Source organism: Euprymna scolopes, chromosome 33, assembly GCF_053919585.1.
Source record: "Euprymna scolopes isolate OS-2025 chromosome 33, ASM5391958v1, whole genome shotgun sequence".
NCBI classification, from domain to species: Eukaryota; Metazoa; Mollusca; class Cephalopoda; order Sepiida; family Sepiolidae; genus Euprymna; species Euprymna scolopes.
In genome coordinates this window covers 28011182-28030669 of record NC_136514.1, presented here as the reverse complement: position 1 = coordinate 28030669, position 19488 = coordinate 28011182, and the positions used below count along the sequence as shown (strand labels likewise).

The following is a 19488-nucleotide window of genomic DNA, read 5'->3' as shown; positions in this document are numbered from 1 at the left end:
ATGGTCACCAGAACGCAAAAATTTTTATGTTACTGGCATGAATACACTTGTTTTGCGTTTGCAAAAGTGTGGTGATTCTGATGGTGCTTATTTCGATCAGTAAATTTTTGTTTGAGCCGAGATATGTTCATCTGAATTTAAAAGTTAAAAACCATAGGAACTTTTTTGTCAACCTGATATTTGAGTGTTACCACCACTGAGAAGTGTAACTTCTCAGTGTGGACAATACTTAAAAATTTATACCTTTTGTAAAATATCAATAGATTTTACCATTACTTCACCCCACCGCCACCCCCATCTCCTAATCCTTCCTCCTACTTCGCCACTCCCCTGTGCTTCTTATACCACCTACAATTGTTGACTACTTCACCCTTCCCCCCCTCCGCTACTCACACTTTCTTCCTTATACAATTGTCAACTTGATTCTTAACTACCTTTCAAACACAGAGTCAACCTTGTCCTTGCTATAAAACGATTGTTGTTCACAAAGCAAGCTTTGTGATTCAAACAATAGACAATGAATAGATAAACTTGAATGTCCATCCTGTATACTCAAGTATCTTTTAATAAGAAAACAAATGAAGCATGCTGGTCACCCATGAGTGCACAGTGAACGAGGCATAAATAAAAATGACTAAGTTCAGCATTTGTCCCCCCCCCATTTAGCTCCAAAAGTCCCCAAAGCCTTAACATATTTAAATTTGAGTTCAGCACCATGCAAAACTGCTAAGTAAACATACACAGAAAATTTTGGACAAATATGGTAAAATAGTCCAAAAAATGGAGGAGGCAGAAAGGACTCAATGACTCACATACAAGCTTTATCCATGTCGTGTGCACATTCCTACACGCTAGCAACAATCTGACAAACAGAAACCAATTGCTATGCACAATTATACATGCACTAACAAGAATAAGGTAAACCAACACATGCACATACACAACACCACGCTGCCAAATACTCACTAATATATTACTTATACACACATATTCACACTATGAACATATTGACATACACAATTCTTAACTTAATGACTTTTAATCCAACTTTCTTCACCAAATACGTGTTTGTATAAATGACTGAAAATAACTTTTATATTCTTATCTCTTGTATGAAAAACTTTCGTTTTTCTCAAGTTTCCAAAGCCAAGAACCATGCCACAAGATTGACAGATCAACAAAAATGCATTTCAAACTCAAGCATGGCAGGCTGGTGAAAGTACTATTCCAAAACAGAAGCATGGTTGGTGTGCAAAAAATGTTATTTAAAACTTTAGCGTGGTAGATGATGGAAAATTCTGTATGAAACCTAAACATGGCTCTATAATAAGAAATAAAAAATCTACACGAATTAAAATATCATGTTTAAGTGTATTTTATGAATGGGCCATGCTGGCGGCGAGGGGGGGCACTACTATATATTTAGTACAATATAATAACTAATAGAAAATTGACTCTGTAGTCATAAATATGAAATCTGTATAAATTAAAATATCATATTTAAGTTTATTTTATGACCAGGGCACTTTGGGGAGTCGCACTACTATATATTTGGTACAATATAATAATCAATGGAGAATTAGATCTATAATAATATATACAAAATCTGCAGGAATTAAAATATCATATTTAAACATATTTTATAACTGGGCTACGCTAGGCGGCGTACTCGTAAATCTACAAACATGTAGTTTTGCACATTTTATTCCTAGCTAGCTGACTTGTGTCCTGGCATTGCTTGGACAAGTAGATTATCTCAAGAAATTCCATGACCGACCTTGAACGATACATTACGATTATGTTCATGCTACTTTGCTTGTCTGTACTGATCGATGGTGGTAACTAGAAGAAAATAAAAGTCACTTTACTATGTTGGATATTTTTTCTAATTGAATAAAAATGTCATCTGGTATCCACAATTTCAAAATGAAAATTGCAAGAAAAATTACAGTTGGAAATTAAGATTATGAACCGTGTTGAAATAATAATGTTATCATTTAGAAAACCATTCATAATGAGTTAACCATTCCGTATTTTCATCTAACAATTTATTAAAGAAAGGTACTGGAAACATTGACTTTAACTTATAAATCCTATTAAAAACAAGTAACAGAGTCTGTAAACTGCATAAGTACTAAAACATGCATGTGCATTTACAAATTACATAGAGTATTTAGGGGAAGGGGTAACTTTTTTTTATTCATACATTTTATGGACCTCTATTTTCGTTATTAACTATGATATTTGACAATATTTGATTAATAGTAAATGATAAACCAATTCAATACATAATTATCAAAATGCGTTGACAAAATAAGTACCAGCACACCAAAAGTGGTCGGGCAATTTTATCAATATATAGATGAGAAAATAATCTAAATTAAAAATGAATAGAATACTATTAATATTCATGCCTAATTGTTCATTTTTTTTTTTTCAATCAATTGATACAAAAAAGTAATAACACCTGGATTTTCAATCGTGTTAAGTTTATGGTTTTATGTAAAACGTTCATTGATTTTCTCCTTTAAAACCAACATTCCATTAAAAAATAGCTCAGTCTTTTAATTTAATAAACATTTCAAGTTCTCAAAATCCTGGTGAATGTCTGAGCCAATTCTTTTCCGGATGGATACTTTAAACTTTTTCAGCATTTCATCTGAATGTGTTACCTCTAAATAAAATTTGAAACTAATTTGGACAATGCTTGCAAGACTGAACTATCTTAGTATATAAAGCATTCCAAGAATAAAATCTTTGATTATACAAACTTCTACACAACCAAATCTGGAAACGTTCATTAAACCTAACCTAGCTTTAAAGCCTCTGCTTAACTAAAGCTACAAACATTCACGCTGTTGACCGGTAAGGTTCCAGAAGAAAAGCATAACTTGGTATTTATTGAAAGCAAAATATATTGAAAAGAAATACAATCTGAGAAGGGAGATATATATAGATGTTTCACCATATCTAAAAATCATCAGTGTGGCTAAGTATAATTGTACTACTGATCTCAGGATTCAAACTCCACATTGAAGTCAGCTTTGACTTTTATTCAACATCTTTGCCTCCACAACCACTGAGGCAACAATATGATGGAGAAAGGGAAATATACTTATATTCATTAAATGAACAGTCAGCACAGGTAGATTGTTTACCCAAGGGTAAGATAGGTTGGGAATCAATTTCTGAAAGCCAACCAACACATGTCAACATGCCAAACTGACGTTAAACTGAATATGATAACATTTCTAGGACAGTGTTTTGTCATTGTTTTATGGACCAGTAAATGTCTGTAAGAAAGACACAACTCTGTATTTAGTGGAAACAAACTGCATTGAAAAGAAAGACATAATCAACAAATAAAAAGAGTGGTTATATATCTGTCTGACTGCCAAATCTGAAAGGCATTTTCTGTCAGTCTTTATCGTAAGCAGAGGGGTTCATTGTTATCTGTACGGTGGACACCACAATACTTGGTCTAATTTGGGGGGGGGTATACGTCAGTCCGATTGCCAAGTGTGCATAATGCTAAGAGGCATATTCTGTCAGTCTTTATTAGTAAGCGGAAGAGTTCATGGTTATCTGTAAGGTGGACACCACAATCGTTGTTCTATTTCTATTTTTTTTCTTCAAATTAAATTTATTTGGTACGTCCTTCTCTGATGAAGGTTCGTGAAAGAAATCCCTCAAATAAAGAAAAAATGTTGCCGTCGTTTGATGTCGATTCTCTGTCTCTAAGCACTTATTTAATTCTATTTAATTTTTCCAATTAATAAAAAAATCCATTTCTCTCATATTGGTTGCCATTGTTAGTAATTATATATTAGTAATCAACATTATCAATATTTTAATTAATAATCATCGTTTGTAATTTGTAAGATTATTAGCCATAATCATTAAGTCTTAATAATTACAATTATTTATTCAGGGACGGATTTCTGCCTATCTAAACAAAAGATTAAATTTCTTACTGTTATATTCCTAAATACTTAGGAAATAAAGACTAACGTGAGTTACACCGAGTGGTATGTGTAATGGGGTTTATTTATAATACAGAAACGTAAGGCTGCTCGCCTAAGGTAAATAGAAGTACATAGTAACAAGTATGGGGAAGAAAGTCTGATAATCAACACGTAAGACTATCCGTCTTACTGCGACTGCTTGTCTGCCGCTGTCTGCCGCTGTCTGCCAAACAGTCCAATATATATATACAGTTTGTACCCGGTGTATAGCCAGTTATGTTCCTTCACAACACCTCTCCCTGAAGCTGAAATCTTCCTGATTTTAGCTTAAATACCTCTTCCTTTTAGGGTCAGGGCTTAATCTCCTGGTAACTTTTCTCTTTCTTGCGCTTTTCCTTCTGGTCAGCGTTACCCGGGGTAAAGGTTTCTGTCCAGCCCGTATGGTCGGTTCAGGCGAAATATTCATTGTTTGCGGTACACACGCTGGTTTTGGTATATCAAAAATATCGCACAATGTTTCCATTGGTGTCTCTTCCACATTTGGAGACAGTCTGGGACGTATTTGATTTCTGTGTCTTTTGCAGACAAAACTTAATCCTTGGATGGTATAGACCATGCTCCCAATCCTTTTTTTGATAATACCTTCAACCCACTGATTTCGTCCATTTTGAAAATTTTTGAAATATACATTTTCACCTGGGGAGAAGCACTTGGTATTAAGGTTTTCTTTTTTGAAAACTTTCTTTTTCTCTGGTAGCAGCCTATCGAAGACAGATCTTATCTTTCTTGCAAACATTAGCTCAGCCGGGGAAGAATTGACATTATTATTAGGATTTGGTGTCACCCTGTAAATTGCTAAAAATGTTTGAATACATTGTTCGTCTGTGTCCGTAGTAAGATTTTTCTTAAGTGCCCTTTTAAACGTATCTACAAATTTTTCGGCCAACCCATTCGATCGTGGATGGTACACAGGTGTTGTCATATGTAGAATATTTAGTGAGTCACAGAATTCTTTGAATTCATGAGCAGTAAATGCTGTTCCATTATCGCTCACTAAGGTTTTTGGCACTCCAAAACGGCTAAAAATTTCATTAAGCGCACTCACAGTGTTTTTTGCTGTTGGATGTCTAAACTTAAATATTTCTGGCCATTTTGAAAAAGAATCTACAATAATCAAGTAAAAATAACCATTTATAGGTCCCGCATAATCAATATGCAGACGTGACCAGGGTAGGTCCGTCTTTGGCCATGGCGTCGTTTTTACTGGAGGATCTCGAGCTGCTAATTGACATCCTCTGCATGTCTTGACACATTTTTCAACTTCCTTGTCCATACCAGGCCAGTACACATATCCTCTCATAAGGGATTTCATTCTCGAAATGCCCGGATGACCTGTATGAAATTCCTTCAGAATTTTCCTCTGTAACGTTAGTGGAATTACGATCCTCTCACCATACATGAGCACATCTTCACAGATGGAAAAAGGCGTTGTTTGATCTACCTTTTTATTTTTTTTTATCCATCCCAATTGATTTTTCATTTTCTTAATGAAAATGTCATTTACTGCCTCTTTTTTTATTTTTTCGAAAGTTACCGGAAGTTTACGTATCATATTACACATTGAACTTGTACATTCACTTTCGTCTTTAAGCGCAGCAATTACCGTTTCTTCGAAACTTTCGCTTCTTTTAGGGATCAACCGTGATAATGCATCTGCGTGTCCTAACTTTTTTGAGGATACATGTTCCATCTTAAACTGATAGTTTAAGAGGGTTACAGCCCATCGCTGTAATCGATTCGCAGTATGTGTGGGAATGCCTTTCTTTGATCCAAATATGGTAAGTAGGGGTTTATGGTCGGTTTGCAAAATAAAAGATCGTCCATGGAGAAATCGATTGTACTTTGTAATTCCAAATATTATCGACAGCGCCTCTTTTTCAATTTGGCTGTAATTTTTCTCCGCTGCAACCAACGTTCTTGAAGCATGGGCGATAGCTTTTGTCCTACCATCCTCATACTTGTGAAGTAATACAGCGCCAACACCGTAATCACTGGCGTCCGTTGCTAGTATTAGTTCCTTTTCTGGATTGAAATGTGCCAATGCTAAGTCTGACAGTAGACATCTTTTGATATTTTGGAAAGCAGATTCACATTCCTTATTCCAGTTCCATTTAACACCCTTTTTCAGTAACTCGTTAAGAGGAGCTCTTAAATTATGTATGTTAGGGATGTAAATTGCATAGTATTGAACTAATCCCAAAAACGATTTTAATTTTGTCACTGAATCTGGAGCAGGCATCTTTTCAATTGCTTCAGTCCTTTGTGGATCCGGTCTTCGACCCTCTTTGTCGATTATTTGACCTAGATATTTAATTTTTTTCATAAAAAAATCGCATTTTTCTGGGCTCAATTTAAAACCAAATTCCTGTATTCTTTTGAATACTTCTTTTACATGCTTCTTATGATCTTGCAAATTTTCACTTTTAATTAGGATATCGTCAAGGTAGGCCATTGAAAATTCCAACCCTGCCAGCATCGTGTCCATAATTTGCTGGAAAATAGCAGGAGCAACCTTTAATCCAAAAGGAAGCCTCTTTAGCTTAAAAATGCCCTTATGAGTATTTATGCCTAAGTATTTGGAGCATTCATCGCTGATCTTAATTTGCAAGTAAGCATCTGAGAGGTCTATCTTAGAAAAAATTTTTCCTCCGTTAAGCTTAGAGAACAGATCTTCTGCGGACGGAAGGGGATAATTATGGTCCAATAGACAGTCATTTAAACCCGTTGAAAAATCTCCACAGACCCTTATTCTGTTATTTTTTTTCTTTACATACACGGTTGGACTTGCCCAATCTGTGTGGTTAACTTTTTCAATGACTTCCAGTTGTTGAAGTCTATCCAACTCTTTTTCGATTGCGTCCATCGCTGAAAAAGGCACATTCCTTTTAGGTTTGAATACTGGAGTGGCATTTTTCTTTAATTCAAATTTTGCCTCTGTCTTAATACAGAGTCCTTGTCCTTCGGCAAAAACATTGGGAAATTCAGTTTTCAAATCCTTCAGGAAGTCTTCCCTTTGGTTTGCTTTTTCTGCAGTTAAAACGTTACAAAACGAATTTATGGGTTTCTCCCATAAATTAAACAGGACAATCCAATCTACCCCAAACAGGCATGTATTCTTTCCTGGTACGACGTACACTTTGGATTTATGAGTCTGGTTAGCGAATGTCACTTTGCATTTTAATTCTCCCTTGAACTCTAATCTTTTGCCGCACACACTTCTCGCCGTCTTTCTGGTTTTCGTTAATTCAGGTCGACCTATCCTTTTCCATATATCTTCATTTATAATACTAATATCTGCACCGCTATCCAGAAGCAATGTAACCAGATGTCCATTTATCCGAACATCAACATATTTCCGTCTTTCGCAGCTTTTTTCTTTATTCATGCGAAGCGTATTTACATTATCGGTCCCTTGTCTTTTCTTCTGGGCACAGTATGTTCCCTTGTGACCTCTGAGACCACATTCATAACATATTTTGTTCCTAAACCAGCAGGTCTTATTGTTGTGTCTTAAACTACCACAACATTTACACTTTAGCTTTGGGTCTTTGTATCCTTTAAGGATCCTGTGTTCTTGGAACCTGGACTTTCTTGTGGTCCCTTGCCTTTTTACTTGCTGCACCTTAAAAATATTTTTCTCTTCAATGCGAGTGTTGTCTTTCTTTATGTTAATCAGACGTTGACACTCTTCAGTGACTTTTTGCAATGTTATATTAGGATCCGCCTCCATAATTGTTAGGATCCGTGAACGTATATCTTTGTCCCTTGGTGCTGTGAGACCTTGTACAAAGATTAAACATTTAAATTGGTCTGCGGAAATTTCATTCAATTTAAATGATTCGCATAAACAGTTCACAGTGCAAGCATATTCTAGATAGTCTTCAGCTTCTGCCTTCTGAATGTTCAAACATTTGTATCTAGAGTGAAATAGGCTATCCCTTTTATCAAATATTTTCGACAAGGTACTAATTGTTTCCTCGAACGAAACCTCCTCCGGTTTTTTTGGTAGAATTAGATTTGCATACTTGGTGTTTTCATCAGTACCCAGTTTTTGTAGTAGCAGGGTAACTTTTTCCTCATCGGTCCAGTCTAAACATCTTTTCGTAAAAATTGTTTCGTATCTTCTGTAGTATGCAGGGAAAGTAACACCAGTATCCGGGGAGTAACGAAATTCCGTTAGTGAATTTGAAATACCCTCGGCAGAAAAATTAGTCTTCTTCCCAGTCGACGTTAGAATTAGCTTTTCTAAATTCTTTTGCTGTGTCGACATTTGTCGTTGTAGTATGTTTGTTTGTTCTTGTTGTGCCTCTAAAGTTTTTTGTGTTCTTTCTTGTTGTTGTTGCAGCTGTTGCTGTAGCTGTTGTTGTTGAATTTGTTGTTGTTGTTGTTGTTGCGCTAAAAATTGTTGAGTCATTTTTGTCTGTTCCTGGATGCTAAGGGCTAGAGCCTTAGTTAACTCTGCTAATTGTTCCATGTTAGCTTCTAGTACAAAAATGTCTTTTCGAATTCTACACAATAATTCCAAAGAAAAATCGTAAATTTACGTATATCGTAAATTAGTAGCAATATGCAGACACAACACGTTTCAACAAAGTTCATCCATAGTAATTCAACAGGCTTTGTAAAATAATTCTTTTTTTTTTTTTTTTTTTTTCTTTTTTTTTTTTTTTCAACAACGTAAGTTCATACACAAAATATTTCTTACTTCCCACGACAAATAGTTCCAATTATTTATATAAAGGCAATAACAAACAATTAATTTTCCAAAAAAAAAAAATATATGGCTGCCGTTCCCACGTGGCATAACATGGTACAATAGTCGTTGTATTTATATTTTTTCTTTCGAAACTCGTAATCCTTTAGTGTAGTTTCGAATTCAACTTGCGACCATTTTTTTTTTTTTTTTTTTTTTTTTTTACTTGTCAAAATAAATATAAATTCCACTTTACCTTGAACATGTTTCTATAATTTCTTGTGAGTTCTTTACGAAGAAAAATCCGTACTTTTCGCTACTTTAGGTAGGAAAATTTTTTAAATTCATTGACGCACGTGGTCAAAAATCCTTGTGTAGTTTGTTTTTTTCGTAAAACAAAAAATCCTTGCATTGTACACAGTCCTTGGTACGGTAATTTATCTCTGTTAAGAGAAAGAACATCCTTTCGTCGCCATTGTTATATTCCTAAATACTTAGGAAATAAAGACTAACGTGAGTTACACCGAGTGGTATGTGTAATGGGGTTTATTTATAATACAGAAACGTAAGGCTGCTCGCCTAAGGTAAATAGAAGTACATAGTAACAAGTATGGGGAAGAAAGTCTGATAATCAACACGTAAGACTATCCGTCTTACTGCGACTGCTTGTCTGCCGCTGTCTGCCGCTGTCTGCCAAACAGTCCAATATATATATACAGTTTGTACCCGGTGTATAGCCAGTTATGTTCCTTCACAACACTTACCAATCAAGTTTTTGATAAAGTTATATTCATGGGCATGTTCTCTTGATACTCATAGCAAGAGGAAGAGTTTATTGTTATCCGTAGGGTCATCAACCTCAACATAACCATAAAACCTCAACACACCCAAAACTGAAAACCTTTGTCAAACTTGCAAAGAAATGCACTTTCACCTGAGCTGGACAAAATAATAATAATAATAATAATAATAATAATAATAATAATAATAATAATAATAATAATTTGCAAACGCTATCGAAGGAGGAGGAGAGAGCTGGACGTCTGGGGAGACTTGTTGTCACTCAGCTTCCAGAGAACACCACAGGTCTCCAATCAAATCGCTTGCTGACTTGTGTGAAAGCTCCATGTAAGCCAATAATAACAAGCGTAATAATATATAGTAGTGATCTGTACCCACCATACATCGGCTGGCGATAAATAACTTATGAGTATTCTGATCTGTACCCACCATACACTGGCTGGCAGTATTCCATGTTCATAAGAGAATTTCAGTATAATAGCGGTTAGTGCGATTTGGAATGTTCCATGTTTATTTTAAACTATGTTTACGAATACGATGATAACGGTCGAAGTGACGAGCGTAATAATATATAGATAATGATAATAATAAAAAGAAAACACAAAATCATCATAGATTATAGATTTAAATTTGAGGTGTTTTTGATAGCTTTCTTGACACGATTTCCTGTGCACATGATAATATTGGTAGATCACCAAGGAAATTTTTGTACGATCTTGTCGTGCTTAAGTTTAAAACAATATTTTTGCTAGTATATTATGCTTAAGCTTGATCTAACATTTCCTTTCATCAGCCAATATTAACTTTTTTTATCAGCCTGTCATGTTTCTTGGTTTGCTTGTCTATCGTAAGTGGTAAATGCATTTTTGCTGGCCTGTAATACTTCAGTATGAAATAGCATCTTTACTGACCTGTTATACGTAAGTGTGAAGTAGCATTTTCCTTAGTATTTCTGTCTTAAGAAAATGCATCTTCATCAGCTTGTCATACTTTAGTTTTAAATAGCATATATAGGAAAAGAGGACATGAAAATTACAAATGAATAACATTAATTTATTATAAATTGTTTTAAAAAAAAAAAGTGTGTTAATGGACTTTATCAAAAAAAGTTAGTTACTTTTACTAATATAAAAGGGCGTCTTTGAAGAATATAAGACAAAAGTAATAAACAAAAATAATTAATTAAATGGTTGGATACACTGTGTCTCATGGGGTGAGCTGATTTAAAAACCTTGTGTGATGGAACAGCTAAGCAAAGACAAACCAGCATGAGACATTTGAAACCCGCGTGGCAGCAGGACAAGCAAACATGCCGACACAGAAGAAGAAAAAGCATGTGTTTGATGCGGCAGAGTTTTGTCAACTACATAGTGAACTAGGAGACTTTTAAAACAAGATGCAATGCATTGTTGGAAAGTGCCGTTAATAAATGCCTTTTATTGCAACTAGATAAAAGCTGAGTTGAATTTTCTTTTTTGTTCCTTTGCAACTGCCTTGAATTACAATGTGTATGAATATATAACAACAGTGTTACAAAACCAGATTAAATTTGTTCCACAGGTCCAAACCAGCTATATATCAAGTTTCAAATCTGTAGACCAAAAATTAACAGAGTAGTTTGGTAGAGACCATGCCACACACAGACAGACAAGGTGATATATATATATATATATATATATATATATATATATATATATATATATATATATAGAGAGAGAGAGAGAGAGAGAGAGAGAGATTGGTTTGGGTTTTATTCAGGTTTTAGTTCTAACTAGCGGGGTGCCCGGCATTTCCCGGGGTATTTGGAGGTGTGTGTTGAGGAAAAAAAAGAAAGCGTTAGTAGGCAGGCTCGAACCCGTGATGCGAAGGCGGAAAAGGAAGTGAAAGAAAAGCCGAACTCTCACTAGTACACTATGATGCCACAGGAATTGAAAAGCATTCAAATTTATCGATGTCAATCAAAAAGTTGTCAACTCAATGATAATTAAATTGAGAATCATACGAGTCAGCGTAGAAATGAAAGTGGCTTTTAAACCTGGCCTGGGGCCAGTGAGGCTCTCCGCTTCTTCTTGTGGTATTTATTTGCTTCTCCACGAGGTTGTTCTGCCGAAAAAGGAGGAACTCTGGCAGCGTCGAAATTAATAGCAATTGTCTGATATGAAGGGTTTCCCCGACATTGATCAAAGCTAATTGCTTTCAAGATGTCCTGGCACGAAAGACCAGGCGCTGTACCTGTATTTATTTGCTCTCCCACAAGAGCAAATTAAGCACAAGCCCGTTTTTTAATGTGGAGAGAGGGGAAGGGGGAGAGAGAGGACCAGCTCACCTGAGAGGAGGGGAGGGGGAGCTGGTAGTGCTGCCTCTTGGTATATAGGGTTTCCCATACATACACTAGAAACTGATTGCCTCAAGAGCAATGGTCTTTTAGTGCAGCATCTGCTGGAACAGATACTACACTTTGATATATTAAATCTTTTATTCAGGCTAAAATGTTCAACATGAACAAAAAACTTAAGAGACGAGAAGAGATGTTCTAGGTGAATGGTTGTCGGCCATCTTTAAATATGGCTGCTATTCTCACAAATGCTCAACATTAATGCTTGTAAACAAATGTAGAATATTCACTGTTTAGAAGATTGACATTCATTTGGACCCATTTTTTTCATCCAACCCAAACCGAGGTTTCTAAATGAAACATTTAATGCGATTTTAACCTTTGGGTCTGTTGGTAACAATTATTTGTTGAATTGTGTTTTTTTCCATAACTTTGTTCTTCTTGACTATAATGTACCGTTGTCCGAATATTTATTGAAATAAAAAGTGCAATAACATCAAAATAGAACGAATTTTAAAAAAAATCTTATTCAAAGAGAAAAAATAATTCAATTATGAAATTAAATCCTCTAGAATGCATTTCGGTACATTCCTAAACAAGTCCGTCATGGTTGCTAATAATTAAAAAAAAAAAAAAGGTTCTCATGTAGCTACGTTTCCCTTATCCTACTTTCGCTTTTTCACACACACACACACACACACACACACACACACACACACACAAAGAATTACTTTAGAGCAATTTGGAAAAATTTAAATCCTTAGTAAATCCTAAAGTATTTAAAACCCCCAGCATTATGCCGTAATAATTAAATTTCTCTCAAAATCCTATTTAAAAAAAAACAATGGTATTTTTTTACGACCTGCCCCAAACGTAGCATAAACACACCCAACCTCCCCATGTTAAGAACGGTTTTCGGAATTAACACACACACCCCAACCTCGAAAGCCGTTCTTAACATGACGAGGTTGGGGGTGTTTATTCCGAAAGCTGTTCTTAACATGGGGCGGTTGGGGGGGGGGTGCTGGGGCAGGTCGTAAAAAAAATACCAAAACAATAATTCTGTAGAAAAAATACAGCAAAACGGCATAGAAAACAGAAAATGCTATAAAAAAAATGAACTAAAAAGAGAACGGCATTTCTTCAGAATAAGAACGAAAATTGAAAGCCAAAAAATTAATTTGCATGAATAACCAACGTCAACTATTTAATTTCTGTCAATTTCCACTAAAAGCAATGTTATCTCCTTGACTGTCGTGTCGAAATTAGTAACATCGTTATTGTACCTATTTACTATGCCTCCCCACGGGACAGAGTTAGACACCAGGGTCGTTTTTTTAACGTGGAGAAAAGGTACAAAAATAAAAATTGTCTCAGTCGTGAAGGATTTCTCCTCCACCGAAAGAGAACAAGAAATAGAAGTGCGGCATCTGAAGAACAGATACTACACTTTGATCTTGTCTATTGTAGCGTCGTAGCGAAATTCGAAAAATGAAATATTGAATTTTAAGTGAAACCAAATGAAAACGGTTATCGAAGACACTTCACTTAGCGAAAATTAAATTTTTCTAAATTGTTCATAGATTTCCGGTTTTCAGAATTTTCGTTGTTGTTGTTACAATTAGAACTCTCCGTTTTATTTATTTATTTTTTTTTTTGTAAAACTCAATTTTCACTGTCTTAGAAAACTATTTTTATTAATAATTAATTTCCTACTGTATCGTTTTTAATGTTTTGATATGAGACACCATTGGCTTCACTTGAAATTCAAAATTTCAATTTTCGAATTTCGCTACAATAACAAAGAACCATAATACTGCATTTATTACATAAAACATGTACTCTTTCACGATTTAATTAGAAATACAGAGTAGGCACAATATATATATATATATATATATATATATATATATATATATATATATATATATATATATATATATATATATCCACGAAACAGTGGTTCTGGTTCATGGTAAACAACAGTGATCTCTTAAAAAATAAATTATTACTGGTACTATAGTAAATTCGAGAGAGCAAGTTCATGCAGTGATTCCAGGTGAATGGAATGACTTACTGACTAAATAGTTTTCTAACGAATGATAAAAAATAATAATATATAGTCATGTTTACAATTTTTTTAAAATAGAAAATTTTAAAAAATCATTTTAGTTTTCCCTTATTTTTTTTTCGGTAAAAATTCGATTAACAATTAAAAAAAAAAATGAAGAAAAAAAAAAACATCAGTGCGTATTTAATAACTAAATAGTAAATACTTAATACTTTATAGTGAACTCGATTTCCGCAGTAAACAGACAAAATAAAAAAAATATTTTATTGTTCTAAAAAAAAAAAAAAATAACGAAAAAGAAGAAAATACTAAAAGTAAAAATAAATTCTAACCGATGGAACATTAAAACAATGACGATTTTATTTATTATTTTATGCAAAAAAAAATATAGTTTGTTTGTTTTTATTTATAACTAACACTTTGAGTCGCCTACTCTTCTGATTTACCGATATATAATTAAGTAGTTTTTTTTGGGGGGGGGGGGGTGCTAATAATAAATTTAAAAAAATCTTTTGTACTCCTAAATCTAATCTAAATTCCTCAATATCTCTTTCTCCCTCTTTTTATGATATTCAAGAAGGGCGATTCGATTTAAGTAAAATAGTTATCCAGGAGGAAAAGGGTATATCACGTGACTAATCATTTAGCATCCTAGTCACCCCTTCACTTTAGAAAGTTGAGTTCGTCCCAGGAGAGAGCTCTTCGTTCACCGTTCACCACGTGACCAAAACCACTTCAGATGTCAGACATGCCGTTTGATCCAATGGACGATTATGACAGACCTAGGATGGTGAGATTTATCTAATATAATAATAATAATAATAATAATAATAATAATAACTAAAGCAATATTATTTATTTTCTATTTCCACTTATTTATTAATGTGTCTATTACAATCGATATCCAATGATATATAATTGTTTCGCTGTTTTCGTTTTTCTTTATTCGGCCATATTTATAAATATCTAAACCTCTGCGCGTTCTTCCTTAGAAGAAAGTCTTTTTTTTTTTTTTTTTTTAAATCATTTTCTTTCTAATAATCACAATAAATATGTATTATATTATTTGAAAATTACTAATAGATATACAAATCTATGTATTTTATAAAATCATTCGCGTTTCCAAACGGTTTTTTTTCCCTATAGTAAAAACGCAAATTTATTTAAAGTTAGAGACGGAAGTGATTCCATAAAATTACCTATATATATATATATATACACACACACGCATGCATGCATTCTTCTTGGAATTCTACCTGCGTAAACGGGACAATGCAATTTATTTCTAATAAAGCAAGTTAACTAAAGGATTATTTTTGTATAAATGTTTTTTTGAAAACGAAAAAGACGTATGAGTGTGCATGTGTTATATATATATATATATATATATATATATATATATATATATATATATTTTAAATGAAAATGTATTCTTTGTGTAAAAACGTTTCGCGTGGGATTAAATCCAATTTTCTAGGGTAATTTTAAAAAGAACTGTTTTGAATAAAAGATTAATTCCTAACTATTCCTTATGCAGTAGTAGTAGTAATAATAATAATAATTTTATTATTCACTTTTTAAAGTATTGAGCAAATCTAACTTTAATTCTGTTTTAATCGCTGGCGGCCATATAATCTAACAATTTTACAGAAAATATTTTTTTTTTTTTAGGTAAATTATGATTGTATTTAAGTTTTATTTTTGATTTATATTTTTAATTATTATTATTTTTTTCTTTCCATGAGGATATTTTAGTACGATTATGAAAATAAAAATTTTAAACTCTATTGGAGAATAGGGACTTCGTTTGATTTTCGATTATACTTTTGTTTTTGCTAGATAAAAATAAATAAATAAAAGTTATCAATTTATACAACCTTTCGAATACGATTTGTCGTTTACTAAATGAATCTGATTTCTATATATCAATTTAAAAAAGGGCGTTTGTATACTAAGATATTTCTGTGATCATCAGCTTCAACGTGATACTTCACAATTTCCCTTTTTTAATCACATCAAAATAATGCAAACTTTTTTTATTCCTTGTGCAATATCAGATTTTAAAATGTAAATATTATTGTAATAACTGGGGGGGGGGGGCGAAATGGCGTTCAAAAAAAAAAAAATTTAATTTGGATTTTCAAAATTTAAAAGTAAAATACTTTTATCTCAGGGTGGTACAATTTAAAACAAAAAATCGAATTAAAACCCTGCAGAATAAATAGTACTTTTTTTAAAGATAATATTTTCAAGTTAAATTCAAATTTTACGATGTCGTTAGGTGAAATCACTGAACGCTCTTTTCCTTCACGTTAGAATGAGTTTCTAAATAATAGCGTTATTTCAGCATGGTCCGTATTCTGCAGAAGTACCCAATTTTATCTAAAAGCGATATATTTCAGCAGTCCGTATATAGACAGAGGACCCCCTCCCCGCTTTTTTTTTTTTTTCTCCTCGAGTGGTCCGTTCGCATTCTACAGTTAAAACCCCCAGAATTTATTCGACATTTGTGTACCACATATCAAAGTTTATAGTTTTTCTGAGTAGATAAAAACTGTAAACCTTAATTTAAAAGTTTATTTTTGTTTGCTTGGAGAAAGCACATCCTCGCCTTAAAACAATGGCAAACGGTCACAGTTTTTTTTTTTTTTTTTTTTTTCCCTTCTCCCCAATATTACTGGCAGGTATCCTTTTAAATCCTGCCGTTAACTGTAACTCACTTGGGGAATTCATAAAACTAAAATTATTCTTTTATTACAAAATGAAAATGTTTATAGAAAGTTAATAAACTTTCATATTTTCCACGTGTGGAAAATGATGTCCCTTTAAAGGAAGCAGTAATAGTTCTGACGATCGGTACTCGTTCGTCATATTTTTTTTATGCATTCAATTTTCTTGGCTTTCTTAAATATAAATTATTTATAATACAAAAATATTTATCTTTTTAAAAATTACGTTTTAAATGTTTAATTTTTTTTTCAATATTTAAAGTTGATATTCAATTTCTATCGATTTCTTCCTTTCCCCCCCCCCCTCGCCGATCTCTCTCACTCTCTCCTGGCCGATAACTCTTTCTCTTTTTCTCTCTCTTTCTCTTTTTCTCTCTCTTTCTCTTTTTCTCTCTTTCTCTTTTTCTCTTTCTCTTTTCTCTCTTTTTCTCTTTTTCTCTCTCTTTCTCTTTTTCTCTCTTTTTCTCTTTTTCTCTCTCTTTCTCTTTTTCTCTCTCTCTCTTTTTCTCTCTCTCTCTTTTTCTCTCTCTCTCTTTTTCTCTCTCTCTCTCTTTTTCTCTCCCTCTCTCTTTTTTTCTCTCTCTCTCTCTCTCTCTCCCCTGGCCGATCTCTTTCTCTCTCTCTCTCTCTCTCTCTCTCTCTCTCTCTCTCTCTCTCTCCTGGCCAAGCTCTGTTTCTCTGTCTCTCTCCGGGCTGATCTCTGTCTCTCTCCGGGCTGATCTCTGTCTCTCTCCGGGCTGATCTCTGTCTCTCTCCGGGCTGATCTCTGTCTCTCTCCGGGCTGATCTCTGTCTCTCTCCTGGCTGATCTCTGTCTCTCTCCTGGCTGATCTCTGTCTCTCTCCTGGCTGATCTCTGTCTCTCTCCTGGCTGATCTCTGTCTCTCTCCTGGCTGATCTCTGTCTCTCTCCTGGCTGATCTCTGTTTCTCTCCTGGCTGATCTCTGTTTCTCTCCTGGCTGATCTCTGTTTCTCTCCTGGCTGATCTCTGTTTCTCTCTCTGTCTCTCTCCTGGCTGATCTCTGTTTCTCTCTCTGTCTCTCTCCTGGCCGATCTCTGTCTCTCTCCTGGCCGATCTCTGTCTCTCTCCTGGCCGATCTCTGTTTCTCTCTCTGTCTCTCTCCTGGCCGATCTCTGTTTCTCTGTCTCTCTCCTGGCCGATCTCTGTTTCTCTGTCTCTCTCCTGGCCGATCTCTGTTTCTCTGTCTCTCTCCTGGCCGATCTCTGTTTCTCTGTCTCTCTCCTGGCCGATCTCTGTTTCTCTGTCTCTCTCCTGGCCGATCTCTGTTTCTCTGTCTCTCTCCTGGCCGATCTCTGTCTCTCTCCTGGCCGATCTCTTTTTCTCTCCTGGCCGATCTCTTTTTCTCTCCTGGCCGATCTCTGTTTCTCTCCTGGCCGATCTCTGTTTCTCTCCTGGCCGATCTCTGTTTCTCTCCTGGCCGATCTCTGTTTCTCTCCTGGCCGATCTCTGTTTCTCTCCTGGCCGATCTCTGTTTCTCTCCTGGCCGATCTCTGTTTCTCTCCTGGCCGATCTCTGTTTCTCTCCTGGCCGATCTCTGTTTCTCTCCTGGCCGATCTCTGTTTCTCTCCTGGCCGATCTCTGTTTCTCTCCTGGCCGATCTCTTTTTCTCTCCTGGCCGATCTCTGTTTCTCTCCTGGCCGATCTCTGTTTCTCTCCTGGCCGATCTCTGTTTCTCTCCTGGCCGATCTCTGTTTCTCTCCTGGCCGATCTCTGTTTCTCTCCTGGCCGATCTCTGTTTCTCTCCTGGCCGATCTCTGTTTCTCTCCTGGCCGATCTCTGTTTCTCTCCTGGCCGATCTCTGTTTCTCTCCTGGCCGATCTCTGTTTCTCTCCTGGCCGATCTCTGTTTCTCTCCTGGCCGATCTCTGTTTCTCTCCTGGCCGATCTCTGTTTCTCTCCTGGCCGATCTCTGTTTCTCTCCTGGCCGATCTCTGTTTCTCTCCTGGCCGATCTCTGTTTCTCTCCTGGCCGATCTCTGTTTCTCTGTCTCTCTCCTGGCCGATCTCTGTTTCTCTGTCTCTCTCCTGGCCGATCTCTGTTTCTCTGTCGCTCTCCTGGCCGATCTCTGTCTCTCTCCTGGCCGATCTCTGTCTCTCTCCTGGCCGATCTCTGTCTCTCTCCTGGCCGATCTCTGTCTCTCTCCTGGCCGATCTCTGTCTCTCTCCTGGCCGATCTCTGTCTCTCTCCTGGCCGATCTCTTTCTCTCTCCTGGCCGATCTCTGTTTCTCTCCTGGCCGATCTCTGTTTCTCTCCTGGCCGATCTCTGTTTCTCTCCTGGCCGATCTCTGTTTCTCTCCTGGCCGATCTCTGTTTCTCTCCTGGCCGATCTCTGTCTCTCTCCTGGCCGATCTCTGTCTCTCTCCTGGCCGATCTCTGTCTCTCTCCTGGCCGATCTCTGTCTCTCTCCTGGCCGATCTCTGTCTCTCTCCTGGCCGATCTCTGTTTCTCTCCTGGCCGATCTCTGTTTCTCTCCTGGCCGATCTCTGTTTCTCTCCTGGCCGATCTCTGTTTCTCTCCTGGCCGATCTCTGTTTCTCTCCTGGCCGATCTCTGTCTCTCTCCTGGCCGATCTCTGTTTCTCTCCTGGCCGATCTCTGTTTCTCTCCTGGCCGATCTCTGTTTCTCTCCTGGCCGATCTCTGTTTCTCTCCTGGCCGATCTCTGTTTCTCTCCTGGCCGATCTCTTTTTCTCTCCTGGCCGATCTCTGTTTCTCTCCTGGCCGATCTCTGTTTCTCTCCTGGCCGATCTCTGTTTCTCTCCTGGCCGATCTCTGTTTCTCTCCTGGCCGATCTCTGTTTCTCTCCTGGCCGATCTCT

The 19488-nt window shown here is 35.9% G+C and overlaps 1 protein-coding gene across 1 annotated transcript in view; it reads left to right on the top strand.

Annotated features, from left to right (window-relative positions):
• The first annotated feature begins 14566 nt into the window (after window positions 1-14566).
• Window positions 14567-19488, top strand: part of LOC145258176 (uncharacterized) — a 28508-nt gene continuing 23586 nt past the window's right edge. Inside the window, exon 1 of the mRNA XM_080115998.1 lies at window positions 14567-14715. Coding sequence (XP_079972124.1) covers window positions 14665-14715 — 51 coding nt within the window. The 5' untranslated portion in view covers window positions 14567-14664. The remainder of the gene's footprint in view (window positions 14716-19488) is intronic.